At 45.6% G+C, this 19338-nt stretch overlaps 1 protein-coding gene across 3 annotated transcripts in view; it reads right to left on the reverse strand.

Moving 5' to 3' along the window:
* The window catches only part of SARDH (sarcosine dehydrogenase), a 43298-nt gene that overhangs the window by 15959 nt on the left and 8001 nt on the right, over positions 1-19338 (reverse strand). For all 3 annotated transcript variants that reach the window (XM_033137311.1, XM_033137309.1, XM_033137310.1), the window contains 10 exons: positions 19091-19191; positions 16694-16798; positions 15819-15948; positions 11081-11167; positions 9710-9800; positions 4294-4435; positions 3569-3652; positions 2881-2994; positions 2226-2364; positions 790-903 (listed from right to left, as the gene is read on the reverse strand). In XM_033137311.1, coding sequence (XP_032993202.1) covers positions 790-903; positions 2226-2364; positions 2881-2994; positions 3569-3652; positions 4294-4435; positions 9710-9800; positions 11081-11167; positions 15819-15948; positions 16694-16798; positions 19091-19191 — 1107 coding nt within the window. The remainder of the gene's footprint in view (positions 1-789; positions 904-2225; positions 2365-2880; positions 2995-3568; positions 3653-4293; positions 4436-9709; positions 9801-11080; positions 11168-15818; positions 15949-16693; positions 16799-19090; positions 19192-19338) is intronic.

Genomic DNA, 19338 nt, shown 5'->3' on the forward strand with positions numbered 1-19338 from the left:
GGTGAGGAGGAAAGAAGTAAGAGAGGAGGGTGACTCCATCAAGCCCCCTCCTGTGAGGATTTCCAAGTGTCATCAAGACTCAGACTGTGGGACTGGAGTTGCCCGTTTCCCTCCTGGCCTGGCTGTTGGCACCAGTTCTATGCTCCTGGATCTGATCTGGGGGGGGGGTAGTGTGCTTCAGTGGGTGGAAGACTGCTGTTTATCAATGGCAAGACAGCCAGAACCACCACTGACATCAGCTGCAACTTTTAAGAATGGAAACCTTAAAAGCTTGTCCTGGTGCTTGCTTTCCCCTCTTCCCACCTGCTCCTTTTTCCCTCATGTGCCATGTCTCTTTACAGCTTGTGAGCCCAAGAGGTCAAGGAACCATCTTAAAACTGATTTCTGCAAGTCCTCCTGAAAACCCTTTTTTGGCAAGATGGCTCTTGCACTAAGCAGTAGAATTCTCACCCCCCAAGAAGCAGTGATGGCAATCAACTTGGATGGATTTGGAAAAGGGAGACTAGACTAATTCATGGAGGAAAGGGCTTTCAGTGGCTACTAGTCATGAAGACTACCCAGTATGTTTCCCCTCAGCTGTCAGAAGACAGGCTCTTATGTCCCCTGGATTGCTGGGATCTGCCCACCTCCAGACCCCACCAAATGTTTCAAGAGTTGCCCACCCAGCTCCTGTCCACACCAAGACTTCCAATCTAACTGCAGCTCTACTCAAACAGAGTGCTAAGAAAAACCAGCATCTAATTGGTTTAAAATGATCAAGGATCAGTGTTGTTGTCGTTGCCGTTTTACCTTCAAAGGCAGGTGCCAGAGGAGAGTCCTGTGTACCAGGGTCTATTGCACTAACGGTCAGATCACTTTCGACTCCCCCACGCATATTCAGCATGCAGGTATAAACTGTTGCTCCTGAAACAGAAGCCCCAGATCTTTTTTTATCCCCAGATCATTCCATAAAAGCAGCATTTGGAAGCAGGAATGTATGCATATGCAAAGTCATTTAAAACACAAAAAGGAATCCAGAGAGAGAAGCCCTGATAACACTTTACTGGGCAAAGCAAATGAAAACAGGGCATTAATGTGAGAAGAAAGGTATGCAGAGGTTGGCCTTGTACATAGCATATATTTAGACATTCAATCAAACGCACAGAGGGGGAAAAACTCCCTCAGAACTACAAAGCCAGTCAGAGAGCATGTGCTAACTCAGCAATGGTCATGCCACCCTTCCTGGTTGCTAAGCAACACTTCCACTTGTCCCCCTCTTGGCTAGCTAACTAACAAAATTAACCCTTAGGCTACAAAGTGAAGGATCCTTGCCTTTGCTCTTCCATTAGGAGAGAGGAGGTGTAGGGGAAACAACTCCATTAGGATTTATCTGAATTGTTCAATAACTAAACAGTCTCCTTTTAGCTGAGGTAACAATTAGCTGAAACAAGACAGAAATGGATTTGAATGATGAGAAAGGAAATTCCAACCAATCATTAGGAAATGCTTTGTGACAGTAACAGCTGTTCAATAATAGAACAAACTCCCTCAGAAGGTGGTGGACTCACCTTCATTGGAGGTATTTAAAGAGAAGCTGTCGGGGATTCTTTAACTGTGATTTATGTAATGCAGGGAGTTGGGTTAGATGCCCAACTGAACAATTCTATGATTCTAGGACTTTAAAAATGAGGTGAAAGGCAGATGTAATATGAGAAAAAAAATGAGTGAAAGTTTGTATGCATCTTCCTTAAACACACACACACACACACTTCTTTCCTGGTGGCGTTGATTTCCAATAGGACTGTGCGCCGAATTCAGTCAAAGCCTGAATCCCAAACAGAAAAGATTGTGATCTCCTGTAGTTAGTTGCTAAGAGGCATATTTCCTTTTAGGGAGGAGGGGGAACACAGCCATCCCAGCCACTGCAGTTGCCACTGGTAGGCTTGTGCTCCCATGAATTCGTATACTCCCCTCTTAAAGCCATCAGAAGCAGAGCCAAATCAACACACACTGCAGCTCTCAAAGAGATGCCTGTGTCGTTTGGGGTATTCAAACCTCCTCCCGGGCACAGAGCCCTTTGTTTGAAAGCAACCTCCCCAGCTTGATTGACAGAAGCCTTGGCTGAACGTATCATTAAATGGGAGGGGATTATGTGCCTGATGCAAGAGAAGGCATGGATGACATTGGCAGCGCCAGCAGAACACCGCTGGAAATAAGCGGGTGGGATGGTGGTGGTGGTGGGGTACCTGAAGGCTTGGAAACATCAGCCGTAAACAGCCAGTCAGCTGCCCTCTTGGCATCTGGGCCGATGAGGTAGAATTTCCCAAAGTAAGACATGTCGAACACCGCCAGGGCATTCCGGCAGGTTAAGCATTCGTTCCTGATCTAAAACCGGGGAGGGAAAGAAAACAGAGCCAAGGGGTGATGGGGGCACATGGCAGGCAGGCTTCGTCACGTTGAAAGGGAGAATCAAGGGGCATGTAAGAAGTCGCTCAAGGTGACGAGAGAGTGCAAAATCAAAGAAAAGGGACCCGTGAGTCAGAAAAACAACAGATATTCCTTGGATTTAAGGTGCCCCCCCCCCCAAGATGCTGCGCTGGGTGTATAGAACACAGGAAGCTGTTATACAAAGAGCCAGCTGTGAAACCCCCTCCCTTAAAAGGATGCTGCTGTAGCAATGAAGTTTTAAAAAGCCTGAATTGGCACCAATGGAGGCTTTTAAAAAGCCTGATTGTGTGATGCAAGCAAGCCTGAGTTCCTCTGCCAGAATATCCCAGGTTCAAATCACTGCATCTCCAGGTGGAAATGGGAATGTCCCTTGCCTGAAGACTCCCCCCTCCCATTAGAAGCCCCTCTTGGCAACAGGACCACTGCATCCTCCTCCAAGGGCATTCTACTCACAACATGGTGGTGAGGTGGGAAATCAAATGTGTATTCATCCGACAGCAAGCGGTTGTATTCATAGTCTTCATGTGGGGTTTGGTCATAAGCGCCATAATAATCATATTCCAAAACCTGCAGCAATAATAATAATAATAATAATAATAATAATAATAATAATAATAATTTATTTGTACCCTGCAAATAATTTATTTGTACCCTGCAAATAAACGGCTTCCAACAAAGATTAAAAATACATTTAAACATCAGTCATTAAAAACTTCCCTAAACAGGGCTGCCTTCAGAAGCCAAAATTAGCCAAACCCATCCCTCTGGGAATTCTGCCCCTGGTGAGTTGGATGCCAAGGATTGGGGTTTTCCAATCCTCAGAAAGCCCAAAATGGCCAAGATTTTTTTTGGGGGGGGGGGACAAAACACTCATACATTTAAAGTCGGAGGGAGGTCCAGGACAAGACTGGGGTGAGGAGGACATTATGCTGATCATCCTTCTCACATTAATGGGGAGACAGGCCGGTGCAAATCTGCAAGCTCCTGGGACAAAGAGCAGCACAGGAAAACAGGCAAAAGAGGCTTTAGGGTACCTAAATTTAGGGTACCTATAATGGTAGTGCTAGAGGAACAAAGGTCACACGCAGAGAAGTGATGCTCCACGATGCTCCTCCTTGGTATTACAAAATTTTGTACTTACTGGCGCCTCACTCTTTGGATGGAACCAGCCTGGTCTCTCCCAACCATGTCTCTCTTGAAATACACAACCTTGTTGCAGAAGTTCCTGCAAGGGTCACAAAAATTTGAGTGCAGAGGGAGGAGATGGAGGGAAGAAGAGTGTTTTTATTAAAAAAAAAAAAAAAAAAACCTCAACCCCAACATTCCATTAAACTAGGAGTCATGAAAATAGCCTGTGATCACTCTCACGCTATTGCCTCCTCTTTGCTGTTCCTGGAGATAATGTTGTTCTAGGCTCCATGCCCCCATAGCGTTAGGGTCTACCTGGGGTCTCTCACCACAAATATTTCCCCCATACAAAGCATACTTGAGGCTTTAATCTCTGCCAAACTGACAAAGCCTCCCCCCCCCGGAACATCACACAAGCTCAGCTAAGTTGTGTCCAGCAGCTTCACTGCTACCACACCTGCAATGCAACATAGAGGATTCTTCTCTAAAAACAACTTGTGCCACATCCCTTCTGGCTGTGAGGGTACACAATGGTGGGTGGCTTGCTCAAATAAAATATCGGCTTTGGACCATCCATGAGGTTTCTAGATCAAACCCTAGAGTCGTGCAAACACAATCCATTTCAGGACATGCCTGTTTCAGAAGTCTTCCTGCAAAAGCTACCCACGTCCCTGGATGCCTCTCTGCCTAACGCCCCCATGTCCACCCAGAATTTCTTCCATGAGCTTTGGGTCTGACCTCATAGAGGGGGTCCTTCCTCATATTGCGCCCAGCCAGAGGTTCGTCATGTGGGAAGACGACAGAGTAGTTTTTTGCATATGATTCATGGCTCCTTTCCCGGATCCAGCGGTTGTTGTTTGTAAGGGAGTGGTGAAACCTCCTAAAGACAGGTGAACATTTCAGAGACAGACCCAAGTGTTATCTTCAGATGAGGACCAAATGGTGAAATATAGAGATGAGTGTGCTGTCACCACCCTCATTCCCTCCCCCCAATACCAATTATATTTGGTGGATTGGTTTCCAATCTGGACATGGGATGAATAAGCAAACACCAGCAATTTCTGCTCCCAGAAACCCTACTGCAAATGCTCCCAGCACATTTTTAAAAGCTGAATTTTGGGGTTTTCAAACTGGGGGGTTTTCATGGAGAATGGTGACAGAGGAGGCAAATATAGCACAACCATCTTGTCTCTGTCTAACCTGTTTACTCCTCCATTTGGCTAATACCTGAAGAAGTTTATAAGTGGTGTGTACATTCAAAATGGAGGAAATTGTTTTTGTTTTTGTTTTGTTGCTTTTATGGCCCACCTTCTTTGCTCTAAGGAGCTCAAGGTAGCATGCATAGTCATCGTCCCCCCCTTTTTCTCCTCACAACAACCCTGTGAAGTAGTTTAGGGTGACAGTGAGTGACTGGCCCATGGTCATGCCCAATGATCTTCATGGCTGAGTGGGGATTTGAATCTTGGTCTTTCCCAAGTCCTAGTCTGGCACTCTGAGCGCTACATCATGTTGCAGCATCCATGACAAATTAGAGGCATGAGTTGGCGGTCTTGCTGATTTATTCCAGAACCCAGAAAGATCTCCATCCACAATGGTGTTGGACTTCCAGGAAGGCAGATGGAGGTGGTGGTGGTGTGGAGGGGATCGGTTTCAGTGTTCTGGTTGAAAGGTTCCAAGCAGCACAGAAGAGGGAGGGAAATCTAGATATCAGCAAACCATTAGTTATACAATCAGGGCCATCCCTACCATTAGGCAGGGTGAGGGAAAGTGCCTCTGGTGGCAAATGGAGGCAGCCAATTAAGATTCAGCTAGTAATAAGAGAATAGGAAGCTGCCTTACATGGAGTCAGACCACTGGGTGCATCTAGTTCAATACTGTCTAGGCTGACTAACAGTGACTCTCCATGGTTTCAGGCATGGAGTTTTTCCCCAGACCAACTCAGAGATGCCTTTGGTTGGAGATTGAAGCTGTGGCCTTCTGCATGCAGAGCAGACTCACTAATCACTGAGCTACAGCCCTTCCCCAGCCTAGCCTTGCATCTGGGACCCCAAGGAGTGCTATCCAGTCTTTTGCCTCAGGCACCAATACATACTTACAATTTATAACCCCTGCAAAATTTGCAGAGTTCCACAGATTAACAAGGCCATAAGTTCAGGAACAGGATTCTAAGCTCCCCTTGAGGAGGCTAATGATGACAGGCATGCTTATCCTCACACCACTTTTGGTGCTAAGATGCTCTTCCATTGCAGAATTCAAGAGTACATTGCAACAAAGGAGGATGTTGGCAGGTTTTGACACAGAGGTGCTTCTGTGCCTGCTGTTTGAGAACATGCCATTTCCTCTGCTTCGGAACAGCACACCATTAAAATAAATTATGTTTTGAGTTACGCTGACACCACTCTCTTCCTCTGGAGGTAGGAGGGTATGAGGCGCTTGCTCTACGTATGAAGGCAGAGACAGACATTACAGGCTGCAGCATCATGGTAGAGTTAGGTCTTCCAATTTCCAGCTCTTGAACTCACTGTCTGCCTGGCTACCAGCTTCACTTATATACATTGTTCCAATGCTGCCCTCCGCACCACTTAGTCATAGTTCAGTGGAAGAGCAGTTGCTTTGCATGCAGAAGGTCCCAGGTTCAGTCCTTGATAGCATCTCCAGGTAGGGCAAAGAAAGACTTCTTGTCTAGAACCCTGAAGAGTGACTGCCAGTCAGTGAAGACAACAATGAGATGGAGGGAAAATAAGAACCTAAGAAGACCCTGTTGGATGAGGCCAGTGGTCCATCTAATCCAGCCTCCTGTTCTCACAGTGGCCAACCAAATGCCTATTATGGGAAACCTGCAAGCAGGACCCAAGCCCAAGAGCCCTCTCCTCCCCTCCTGTGGTTTCCAGCAATTGGGATTCAGAAGCAGTGTGAGGCAGAGCATAGCCATCATGGCTAGCTAGTAGCCATCAATAGTACTCCCCTCCAACTGTCTGACTGGTATAAAGCAGCTTTCTTCAAGACCACAAGCTTAGCATGAGTCAACAGTGTGATGCATCAGCAAAAGAAGCTAATGTAATTCTAGGCTACATCAGCAGAAGTATAGTGTCCAGGTCAAGGGACACGTTCCTTAGTTTCATTCTATTCTAATAGTTCCAATCTATTCTGCCTTGGTCAGACCATCTATTCTGCCTTGGTCAGACCACACCTGGAGTCCTGTGTCTAGTTCTGGGCACCACAATTTAAGAAGGATGTTGACAAGCTGGAACCAAGATGATAAAGGGTGTGGAAACCAAGCCTTATGAGGAACAGTTGAGGGAGTTGGCTATGTTTAGCATGGAGAAGAAGAGAGTGAGTAGAGATATAGATTCAGGTAGGTAGCCATGTTGGTCTGATGTAGTCGAAATAAATAAAAAAATTGTCCAGTTGCACCTTAGAGACCAACTAAGTTTGTTCTGGGTATAAGCTTTCATGTGCAAAAGTATCTGAAGAAGTGTGCATGGGGTCACAAAGAGTCGGACACAACTAAACAACAACAACAACAACAACAACAACAACAAGGTGCTACTGGACAATTTTTTAAATTTATTTTGAGTAGAGATATGATAGCCATCTTCAAATATCTGAAGGAGTGTCCCATGGAAGATGGAGCGAGCTTGTTTTCTGCTGCTCCAGAGAGCAGAATCAAAACCAATGGATTCAAATGGCAGGAAAGGAGATTCCAACAAAACCTCTGGAAGAACTTCCTGATGGTAAGAGCTGTTTGGACGTGGAACCATTCAGAACCCTGAAAACTAGGCTGTTTGGGGTATGTTTTGTTTTTTTTTTTTAAAGGGTAAGAGCATGCAGAAAGTCAGATGCTCAATCCTGGAATCCCCCAGGTATATGCCCCCAGGTTATACCCCTGACTGAAATTTTTATTTTAGATCTGTTTTACCACGGATTTATTAATTGCCTCCTAAACAAACATAAGATAATTAGAAATTGTTAAAAACACCAAAAACCAGAAAATACATTTGAAACAGGATTAAAACCCTAACAAGTGGCCACTCAAAGTAAAGACCCATCTATCCAGCTGGCAAAACCTGTTGGAACAAAAATATCTTCAGTTGCTTCCAGAAAGTGTGGTTGCCCCTGCTTCCATAGGCGCATCCACACTAAAAGCCCAGCTCGTCCAAATTACTGGGGAGCTGCTGCTAGTCAGTGCCAACAATACCAAGCTAGATTGGATGTGGGTGGGTGAGAAGAGAAAGATGTATTCTACTCTGGGCTCCGTAGAGCTAGCTTCTCCAACCTGTTGCCCTCCAGAACTACAGTTCCCTGAGATCTTTTGATGAAAGATGGAGGAAATTGTTTTGCCTGAGCAGATATAATTACTGCATAGCTATAATTTCAACTTGCATCCGACTCCCAGTGATCACACAAAAGCAGAGTAGAGGCAATGAGATCAAACTGACAAAGAAATTAATGACAACTATTAAGAGCCATCAGTTCCCAGCCATTCGAAAGACAGAAACATCTGTGGAGCAGGCCTGTGCTTGTGAAGGAACCCACCGGCTGCTGGCAATCCACACTGCTTTGCAATGCAAGGTGAGAAAAATCCTATACAGCAACCCCGCTTTCAGGCTCCTACAATGTGGTGTAAAGGTTAGAGCACTGAAGTATGGCCCGGGAGACCAGGGTTCGAATCCCTACTGAGCCATGAAGCCATGACCTTGGACCAGTCACTGTCTCTTAGCCTAACCTACCTCACAGGGTTGTTGTGAGGATTAAATGTGAAGGAGGAGAACCATGCACATCACCTTAAGCTCCTTGGAAGAAAAAGGTGGTATATAAATGTAACAAATTAAAAATAAATAAAATATTGCCCTAAAATGTATACCGGTAACTCTTTGTAAAACTTAACAGTGAGTAAAGTACAAAAATAATAAATAAAACTGAAAGACAAATGTAAAGCGTTGTATTCAACCAAATTCTACCCACAGGAGACTCCATCAGAGCTACTTTGATCATGTCCACCCACTTCAGTGGGTCTACTCTAACTAACAATGGATACAATGACCAAAAAGCATTAAGTTACCTAAATGCAACACAACAGACTTCAACACACACCCCAGCATTAAAGATAGATTTTTATAAAAATGGAGGCCAAGGTTTTATAAAACATCTGTCGCTCCAGATGTTGCTGAACCACAACTCGAACCAGCCCCCAGCAACCATGGCCAATGGGAGTTGTAGTTCAGCAGCAGCTAGAGGGCCAAAGTCCCCCCCCCCTTGCTGGCCTACGTGAACAGAAAAGGTTCCACATTGCAATGGAAAGACTACAAAGGTGGTAGCAAAAGAGTCTCATTGGGAAGACCGTGTCATAACCTAGGAAAAAAACCATTGGACCATCTAGCTCAGTTTTGTCCACACTGACTGGCAGTGTCTGGCCAACTCTATGAATCAGAGAGTTGTAGAGTTGGAAGGGACCCCGGGGGTCATCTAGTCTCATGCAACCCCCTTGCAATGCAGACGGAGAATATTCCCACCCCTACCAGGGCGGAAACCAGGACTTTCTACATGCAGATAGGACATGCTATGCCTGGCTGCTGGCCTATCTTCATACATTAGTTTATGAAAACTGCCTTATTCTGAGAAAGACCACTAGTCTACCTATCTCAATATTGCCTGCACTGACTTGAAGTGGCTCTCTGGAATTTCAAGGCAGGAGCCGTTCCTGGAGACTGAACCTGGGACCTTTGCACACAAAGCAGATACTCTACCACTGAGCTATGGTCCTTAGTCCTTACCCTAGAAAGAAAGATTCCAGTCTCCATAGCCCTGGGTAAAGGGCTCAGAAGAACAAGGATGCAAGAAGCTTCCTTATCCTGAATCATACCATTGCTCCCCCTAGCTCAGGACTCTTTATGCTAGCTGGGGGTTTCTCTGCCATTTGCTGCCTCCTCACTGGAAACCCCCCCCCCCCGCCACTGCCAGGACACAGGCGGCATTTATCATCAACTCCATCCAGCACTTGTGTGCTCCCTTCACACTGAAGCTGGCAGCCTCAGCAACATTTTTAAACAGGGTTTCAGACAAGGATCCCCCTCAGCCTCACTGGGGAATTGAACCTGGGACCTTCTGTATTCAAGGCAGATTCTCTACGGGGCCAGACCAGGAAGGTGCTCACCTAATGTCATAACCGTACATGTCCTTTTCAGGATACCCATGGATGATCCAGTGGGCCAGCTCCTTCCCACAGCCACCTCCGAGCATCATTCCTGGAGGGAGCAAAGAGCAAAATTGTAGAAAGATTACAAGCTCAGCCTCAGTTCTGGTACAGAAAACCGATTCCTGAGCTGAGATGCAACTCAGGAGGGCAGGATCTGATGGCTTTACTCTCCTCAAATTACTCCTGGATTCCTGAGGGCAACAGAAAGTGTCAAATATTATGGGTTGTATCCAAAGCAAGTTCTATATTCAGAGGGGAAACCCCCCCCCCTGCAGTTAATAGTCATGACTCAGTTAGCTTCATTCATTTCAAAAGGTTTGCTCTAAGTCATGGGTCACCAAACTAAGGCCAGGGGGCCGGATGCGGCCCAATCGCCTTCTAAATGCGGCCCACAGACGGTCTGGGAATCAGTGTGTTTTTACATGAGTAGACTGTGTCCTTTTATTTAAAATGCATCTCTGGGTTATTTGTAGGGCCTGCCATGTGTTTTTACATGAGTAGAATGTGTGCTTTTATTTAAAATGCATCTCTGGGTTATTTGTGAGGCATAGGATTTCGTTCATTTTCTTCCCCTTCAAAACATAGTCCGGCCCCCCACAAGGTCTGAAGGACAGTGGACTGGCCCCCTGCTGAAAAAGTTTGCTGACCCCTGATCTAAGTAGAACTAAGTTGGGCAAGCCAGGCCACACCAGCATACCAATTATAGGGGATAGCTCTCTGCTTATGTGTTGGAGGCCCAAGCTGTGATGACTCTGGGGTCAGAGTCCTCAAGAGATGCATCCAAGGATTCAGAACTGAAGAGGGAAGTGCCCTCAGTGCCTACCAGAGAAGTACATAGCGAATCAGAGGCATTCGTGCAAGATGAGCACAGAGTGCTGGTGCCTCTCCAGATGGAGCAGAACGTCTGGGGATGACTGCTGCTGAAACACCATTGGCGGTCTGCTGGCTTCTCCATCCTAAGCCCTGCAAGCAGCTGTCCAGTGCTGCTGAAGACAGAGCTGCAGCTCCTATTGAAGGCTCAGTCTGAAGATGACGGCTGCTGAAGCAACATCCTGTGGATCTCTCCAGCCTAAGCCATGCCTAGAACTGTCCAGGGGCCTAGCCTCTGCACTGCTCAGGCTCTGGGAAGGGTTGCCTTGCGAGCCACAGACTTTCCAGCTCTCTCCTGCCACTTTCAGGTTCCGTTCCCAGCGCCATGTGTGTACATAGTGGTGTGCAAGTAGATCTCATGCAAGTGAGGAGATGGCTGTATATAAATTTAATAAATAGCAGTAGTAATAATAATAATTGTAGATCATACTTATGTAGAAGAGAAAGTTTGCCTCTTACCAGCGCTGTTGAAACCACATCCCAGAAAGAAGCCTCGAACCTCTGGCGCTTCCCCCATGAGAGGCTTGTGGTCAGCAGTGAATGACTCTAAATCACAGGGGAAAATAATGAAACACAGACCTCTGAACTACCAATTTCTGCAAACCACAGGAGCAACAAGAGCTGTTGTGGTTAGGCCCTGCTTTATGGCTTCTTGGCCTCTGTGAGAACAGGATGCTGGACTAGATGGGCCAGTGCTGTGATTCAGCAGCCTGTTCTTCATTTTTAACAAAAAAAATTGCAATCCTCACAGAAGACAGGTTAAAAATATTAAATCATAGGCAAAAAGTGAGGGGGGGGCAGATACAGCAAGAACGCATTCAAGGCTTTTGGTGTAACCAAAATTTTAACACGCCTGCTATACCAAAAGCAGGCTACTATGAAACTGATTGCTATTTCTGAAGCAAGATGTGCTGTTCCCACCCATCAGCTGGTAGACAGGGCAGCGCACTTCAGTGAAGGAAATTCAGGAGCTCACGTGTCATCTGGTATGGGGCAGGTGGATGTGACTTAGGAGAAATGGCCTGTCAGGCCAAATGGGGAAACATTAGAAAGAACATCCTGATTGTAACAGTGGAACGGACTCCTTTGAAAGGTGCTTGACTATCTCCTTCATTGGAGGCTTGTAAGCAAAGGGTGGGTGGCCACCTGTCAGGGATTCTTGAGCTGTGGCTCCTGTGGTGCAAGGAGTTGGACTGGATGATGCCTGGGGTCCCTCCCAACCCTACGATTCCAAGATTCTATGAAAGGCTTTGGGGCCATATATTCCCACTGACCTGAGGCTCACCAGTGTCCTAGGTTGGCCTTGAAATAGCACTCATTTCAACAAGGTTTAAGAAGAACCCGGGGAAGAGAAGTCATTGGCTTTTTGCCCTCTGCCAGCAAAATTGCCATTGGCCTTCCCTGTTCTTAGTCATCCTTTCATGCACTCCAATTATTTCCAAAATTGTGGAAGGTGAATCAGAGCACTGAAGAAGAAGCATCCTCCTTAAGAACAGTTCTCTCAAAACTCCCCTAATTGAGCTGAAAATACTTAAGGGGCTATTCCTGGCTTCAAAATGATTACTTTACATATATATATATATATACAGTCATCTTTCTCTCACTTCCAACCCACGCATTCCAATAAATTACCATCGTGTATTCTCCCTGTAGCTGATATTTATTTTTTTATTATCATCAGGGGATATATATTTTATATATTAGTAAAAAGCTGAACCGATTTCTGCTGTCAACATTTCATAAATGTCAACAAGGTATGGGGTGGTAGGTGGAGAGAAAGAAAGGGATAAATATTTCAAATTAAATAAAGGGCCCTGATGTGTCGCACCCCTGTTTTGGTGTTCAGATTGTGGGGGTAGAAGAGTCAGTCAAAGGGGAATTTCTACATGTTTCTTTTTTTTGGGGGGGGTGTTATGTGACAGCAACCAGACCATGGAACTCCCTGCTTGTTGACCTTCAATGTACTCTTTTCAGCACCTGCTAAAAACATATTTTGCTTAGCCAAGCCTACTCAGATATATATAATATTGGCATGTGGTTTAATCTGTTTTTAGCTCAATGCTGATTTTAATTTTTTCCCCAACGTTTCATAGGGATGTTTTCAACTGCTTTCATGAATTTACTCCTTGTGTAAACTGCTTTGATGTTTTGATTTTTAACAAACATAAATTTTATGAAATCAAATATGTATCATAACAGTGCCCTGAAACACTGCGGTTCAATCCCCGAAGAGTTCAGCCAAGCTCCCTTTCTCTCCCCACAATCTATTTAAGGTACCTAACATACCCTACACAACCATTTATGTAAATTTCGGTGGAAATCAAATGTCAAAACGATTTTGTTTAATTGAAATCTATACATTGTTTGCAGACTAAAGAAAGAAAGAACAGCAGCAGCAACAACAACAACAACATTTTTCATGCACCACATAGTTAAACTATGGAACTCACTCCCACAGCAGCAATGGTGGCCACCAACTTGGATGGCTATAAGGTCCAAGAGCAAGCTTTTGAAATTTGCTAGGAATCTTACACCTACCACTACTGAACAATTATGGCCATACTGGTGCATTAAACATGTTAAATTAATGGGCGCTAGAACATATGTGGTGAAACATTTTAAAAAACAGACTGCTCGCCCGCCGCCACTTGTAACGGCCGCTGCCGCTTAGAAATACATCCACGCGAGTGCGCACCCGCCGCGTGCCCGCGCACACCCGCTGCTTCTACAGTTTCGCCCGGCCGCCCGAAGTCTCTGTGTTCCAAGTCCCAACGGCTGCCCATGGGGCACATGCGCAGTAGCACAATCCCACGGACACAGGGACTGGACGCAGAGATACTTGCACTTTATTATTGTAGATTCCCTGAGTACTCACTAGAAGGACAGATCCTGAAGTTGAGGCTCCAGTACTTTGGCCACCTCATGAGAAGAGAAGACTCCCTGGAAAAGACCCTGATGTTGGGAAAGATGGAGGGCACAAGGAGAAGGGGACGACAGAGGATGAGATGGTTGGACAGTGTTCTCGAAGCTACCAACATGAGTTTGGCCAAACTGCGAGAGGCAGTGAAGGATAGGGGTGCCTGGCGTGCTCTGGTCCATGGGGTCACGAAGAGTCGGACACGACTGAACGACTGAACAACAACATTGTAGATTCACAGCATACATGTAAAGCACTACAGTACTACTTTAAATGGTCGTGGAATTCTGGGAACTGCCATTCATTAAGGGTGCTTGGGCACAGAGCAATAGTTCCCAGAGTTTCCTGTGAAGAGGGGTTGTTAAGTCATCCTGAGAATTTTAGCTCTCTGAAGTTAACAGAAGTCTCCCAGCAACTCTAAGCACCCTTAACAAACTACAGAACTCTTGATTGCTTAATGCCATATCACAGTGCATTCGACGGATAGTGTAGGTGTGATAGAAATCTTCCTTCTCCCCATTAGACTGTAAACTCTTTGGCTCAAGATCCTGTTTGGTTTGGTTGATGCAAATTGACAGCAAACTGTATATAAATAAGAATCCCAGGCAAATGCCGCCTGACCAATGTAGCCTGGCAACTATCTCCACTTTCTCTAGCTAATTTGACTGCCAAGAAAACAGAACTCTGGTGCCACCTTTAGGACTAGCAATCATGGCATTCTTCTACTCTGACAACCTCTCTCCTCCTTTGGTCACCACCCTCTGAGTTTTGAAATCAGCTTTTTCTTTTACCTAACTCCTAGCCCTGGACAACAGTCATTTAAACCCTTCCAGTTCTATTCCCTAGTTAAAGCTAGGAAGCTTTAACTTCTTTTCTCACTCCCTGGGCCAGCCACTCCACGAGACCGAGGGAGGAAGATGCCCCAGGTGGGAAAGTGGCAGGGAGGGATGTCATAAAATTACAACATAAATGGAAACTGGAGCATAAATTGCTTATTCATCCCATGTCTGGAACAGAAAACAATCCAGCAAATGGGGTTGGTAGTAGCTGCTGCTGCTGCTTTCAGCCAGCCAACGATATGGTGCAATGGTTAGAGTGTTGGATTATAACCTGGGAGACCTAGGTTTGAGTCCCCACTTAGTCATGAAGCTCACTCTCTCAGTCTAACCTACCCTCACAGGATTGTTGTGAGGGTGAAATGGGGAGGGGGGGACCATGTAAACTACCCTGAGCTCCTTGAAGGAAAAGGAGGCATATAAATGTAATAAATAAAACTTCAACAAATAAAATGCTCTCTCCCCCTCCCCATTTGTATAGTGTTTCCTTTGCGCTGAAATGGAGGGGTTGGAATAAAATAATGACACCAGAGTTGACATAAGTTATTATGAAAGTTACATCATTTTGCCCGCAGCAGACAGCAACATAAGGAATGCTGGTTTCGGTGGAAGGTAAAACTGCAGCGGAGTGGAAATGGGTCTGCAGGCAATGAATACCATGCAGAATGGGATGAAGTGTCTCATCTTAAGTCCCTAGTGGCGAGATGGCAGAGCTGGGCATATGTGCTTCATGCAGACTGTCCTGTACCTCCTAAATTAGTCTCAGCTGCAGCAGAGGATGCTATGATAAGATTCAACTGCCAGCGTGGGCAGCTTTTGTATATGGGATTTCAATGAATGTCAGCTTGTCTTTTGCCTCTGAAAGGCCGCGGCTCACTGGTAAAGCATCTGCTTTGCATGTAGAAGGTCCTAGGTTCAACCCTCGGCAGTTATTTCCAGGTGGGGCTGGGATAGCCTGGCCAGGTACCACAGAGAGACCATCTGCCAGTCAGTGTTGACAAAACTGAGCAAGGCAGACTAATGGTTTGACTCAGTACAAGGCACCTCTCTGCATTCCTATTTAATCCAGCCCTTTATTCGGAAACCACAAAGACTAGAATCCTGCTTGCAAGAAGGCCCCAGGTTCAATCCTTACCATCTCCTGGTGGGGCTGGGAGAAATTCCTTCCTGAAACCCTGGAAAGACACTGCCAGCCAGTGTCAACAATATTGAGCTAGGTGGACCAATGGGTCTGACCTGGATATACCATTGATTAAAACGAGATGAGGGTTGAGCAATGAAGGTCTTTTGCTTCTATCCAAAACTAGCAGTCAATTCCTAACCACAGTTAATGAGAATAAAGTGCTGTTAGATTCAAGGGTCTTTTTCTCAGGTAAATGGGGTTAGGATTGCAGAACGTCTCTAAAACCTATGCCATGCTTTTATGGGCCTGGAATATCCTTACCTGGGCCACAGACTGTGGATTTGATTCCGGTTTTCTCCAGCACTGGAACTCGGTTGATGGCGCCTTCAATGTGCTGTGTAAACACATCCCAATCCAGATCAAAGAGGCCAAAAGCAAACTTGTCCAGCACCTGAAAGAGCCAGCATGCTCATTTCCATTTGTTCTGCCCTCTCAATGAGTTTTCAAAGATGGAGATGCAGTATTGGACAGCTGTGATTGCCAGTCCAATACTGTCCTGCTTTGGTCAAGACAGAAGCCCATGTCCTTCATTTCAGGAAGGAGAGAGCTGTTGAGGGCTACTAGCCATGATTGCTATGCTCTGCCTCCATGAACAGAGGCAAAAATGCTTCTGAATACCTGTTGCTGGAAACCACTGGAGGGGAAGAGAGCACTTGTGCTCAGAACCTGCTTGTGGGTTTCCCACTTGGTCATTTGAACAGGATGCTGGACTAGGTGGGCCACTGGCCTGATACAGAAGTCTCTTCTTGTGTTCTTATTCACACCAAGCCTGTCCACACTGCCTGCCCATCACAGGTGACAGTGCTGCAGTCCCTTTCTCCACCTCAAGGAGGGGCTCCAATATCTGTGCAAGAGTTCACACACAGCTTTCTTAAGCAGGGACTCATTCGCAAGCCAGGAGGTTCTTTGTGCAAGCCTTGGGATTTTAACGACACCTCTTCAAGGTAGACCAATGTGGTGCCTTCAAAAGCCTCCTGAAACATCTCTGATTTCAAAGTGGTGTGGGTTTTTAAAATGTAGTGTTTTAAGCACCTTGTTCAACACACACACACACACACACACACACACACACACACAACTCTTCCCAGCCCCGTGCAGTGCTGTGCTTTTTCGAATTCCTTCTGAACACCACTCACCTCCTCCCAGAAGATGGGATTTGACTCATATCCACCCACAGAAAGGGCATCGCCTTGGAGACGCAGATACACGGAGGTGTCATGATCTCGAACATTTGGCATGTTCTAAAAATACCCAAAGAGGAAAAACTAACAAATCTGGGGGAAGACACAGCATGTTCACATATATATACACACACGGTGTTTGCTTGTTTGCTTGTTTGTTTTTAACTGTGTACCCTACTCACCTGGTGCCCAATCTTTTTTATTATTATATTCCTGGGTGCTTTACAATCATTTTAAGGCCTACTGTGATTTTAAGAGCTCTGTTAGCAGAATGTATGTTTTCTTCTGCTCCTGGGTTTATTTATTTATAGATCATTTACAAATAACAATATACATTATGGCGATGTACAGCAAAATCGCAACTTTGTAAAATCATAAAATGCAGACCAAAGGGCATCAATGAATTAAATTAATTTCCTAATATCACTTGGGGGGGATGCTTTCAATGGGTGATGAAATATCAATATCATAGGTGCTGTCTGATTTCAACAGAAGCACTGTATGTATATTGTTAGTTTTGTGGTGAGGATGCTTGGCTATGGCAAGAACAGGATGCTAGACTCAGTGGGCTTTCCATATGCTCTGTCCCCTGACCGATCTCTCCTCTTTGACACCCCAGATTCTCACTCCAGAAGCTTTCGATTCACTGGGATGTTTTAGGGTAGATGTAGACCCCATGGTAAAGCTGGAGCAACTGAGCAGCCTTGTCTGGTGCTCTGGTGACCTCCCACCTGGACTTCCAGAGCGCATTGTATGTGGGGCTGCCCTTGAAGGCAACCTGGAGCCTTCAGCTAATGCAGAACGAGGCTGCCAGGCAGATATGTGGGGCAGCCTGACGACACCATGCGCCCCCCCCCCCGGCAAATGCTGGAATCACTAGTTTAGATATTCATATTGCTTTGAACTGTTTTTGCAAAAACATTTTTAATGATATAGTTACTGATGCGTTTGTTGCCCTGGGCTCCTTTGGGAGGAAAGGCAAGATACAAAATTAGTAATTGGTGGTAGTGACAATTGTAGCAAAGCAACCAAAGTAATAGACACTCATCTGATTAGGCTCACCAAGTGGCCCCTGGAGGGGCTAGAGTAAAGTGAGGAGCATAGGATCCTGCATCGGATACACTGTAAAGCAATCTGGTGAAGAAGAAGAAGAAGAAAAGGACACAGACACCCCAACCCGTCCATAAAGGATCTGAGACGTCTTCCACAGCAATCACTGATGCAAAGCACTACTAGCCTCTCCTGGGCTGCAATAGAGGGTCTTAGAATGACATCTAGTGGCAACTTGAGGAATAAACCTTCTTGAGACTGCCTAAAATTACAAAATAAAAAAAATCCTTCCAGTAGCACCTTAGAGACCAACTAAGTTTGTTATTGATTGGTATGAGCTTTCGTGTGCATGCACACTTCTTCAGATACAGATATCTGAAGAAGTGTGCATGCACACGAAAGCTCATACCAATAACAAACTTAGTTGGTATCAAAGGTGCTACTGGAAGGATCTTTTTTAATTTTGTTTCGAATATGGCAGACCAACGCAGCTACCTACCTGTAACTAAAAATTACAGGCAGGCACCCATCACAAAATTCAGTGCGGACCCTGATTTGGGGCTTTGTAAAATAGCCCAACTTCATAGAAGGTGCTTCATTGGCTCGCCAGTTCAGCTTGGGGTCAGTCTGAGCCTGTTCGTTTCCCCACTATTCATTATTGGAGGGAGGTGGATTGTGGGGGGTGGGGGACTGCAGCTATTCTCCTTATCACAGGACAAAATTTGCAAGCTCGGTGTTGTTGTTGTTGTTCAGTCATTCAGTCGTGTCCAACTCTTCGTGACTCCATGGACCAGAGCATACCAGGCATGCCTATCTTTCACTGCGTCCCGCAGTTTGGCCAAACTCATGCTAGTCGCTTTGAGAACACTGTCCAATCAAATTGCAGATTACACACACACACACACACACGAACATAACATTTTTTTCAGCAGAATTGGATGAAAATTGCAGGCAAGATTGTCCCTTCCAGAGGCACAGATCCCACCAAATTTCAGAAGAATAGGTGCAGTGGTTTTCTTGCAGGGGTAGCTGTTACAGTTTCAGGTTAGGTTAAAACAAAAAATCACCTAATCTCCCCAAGCATTTTGCTAGTCAGTAATCCACAATAATGTCTAATAAATTCAGTGGTTCTACTCTGCATATGGCTGGTTGGATAAAACCCAATATTTATATCACACTCTTCAGTCAATAATATTCATGAGCAATCTTCAATGAAGGGAAATGCTGTGGTACACACAAGAGAGAGAAACTAAGGAAATTAGAAAGCACTGGATTAAAAACTAGTATCTGCAATCCACTAACCTGGATCCCTTCTATCCTCTCTGTGACGACATACGCATGGTGCATCGCCACAAGCGGCACATTGACACCGGCCATCTTCCCCAAAGATTGGGCCCACACACCTGTTGGGAGAAGGAAAATCTACCATTGAATGACCACAGCAATCAGGGGTGCCTTTGGGGTGGGAAGGACTCGCTGGTGCACTGAGCTCACATCAGCTTCTGGTTTGCTTGACAAAGGCCATAGCCCTTTGCATGAAGAAGACTCCG

Source organism: Lacerta agilis, chromosome Z, assembly GCF_009819535.1.
Source record: "Lacerta agilis isolate rLacAgi1 chromosome Z, rLacAgi1.pri, whole genome shotgun sequence".
Lineage (NCBI taxonomy): Eukaryota > Metazoa > Chordata > Lepidosauria > Squamata > Lacertidae > Lacerta > Lacerta agilis.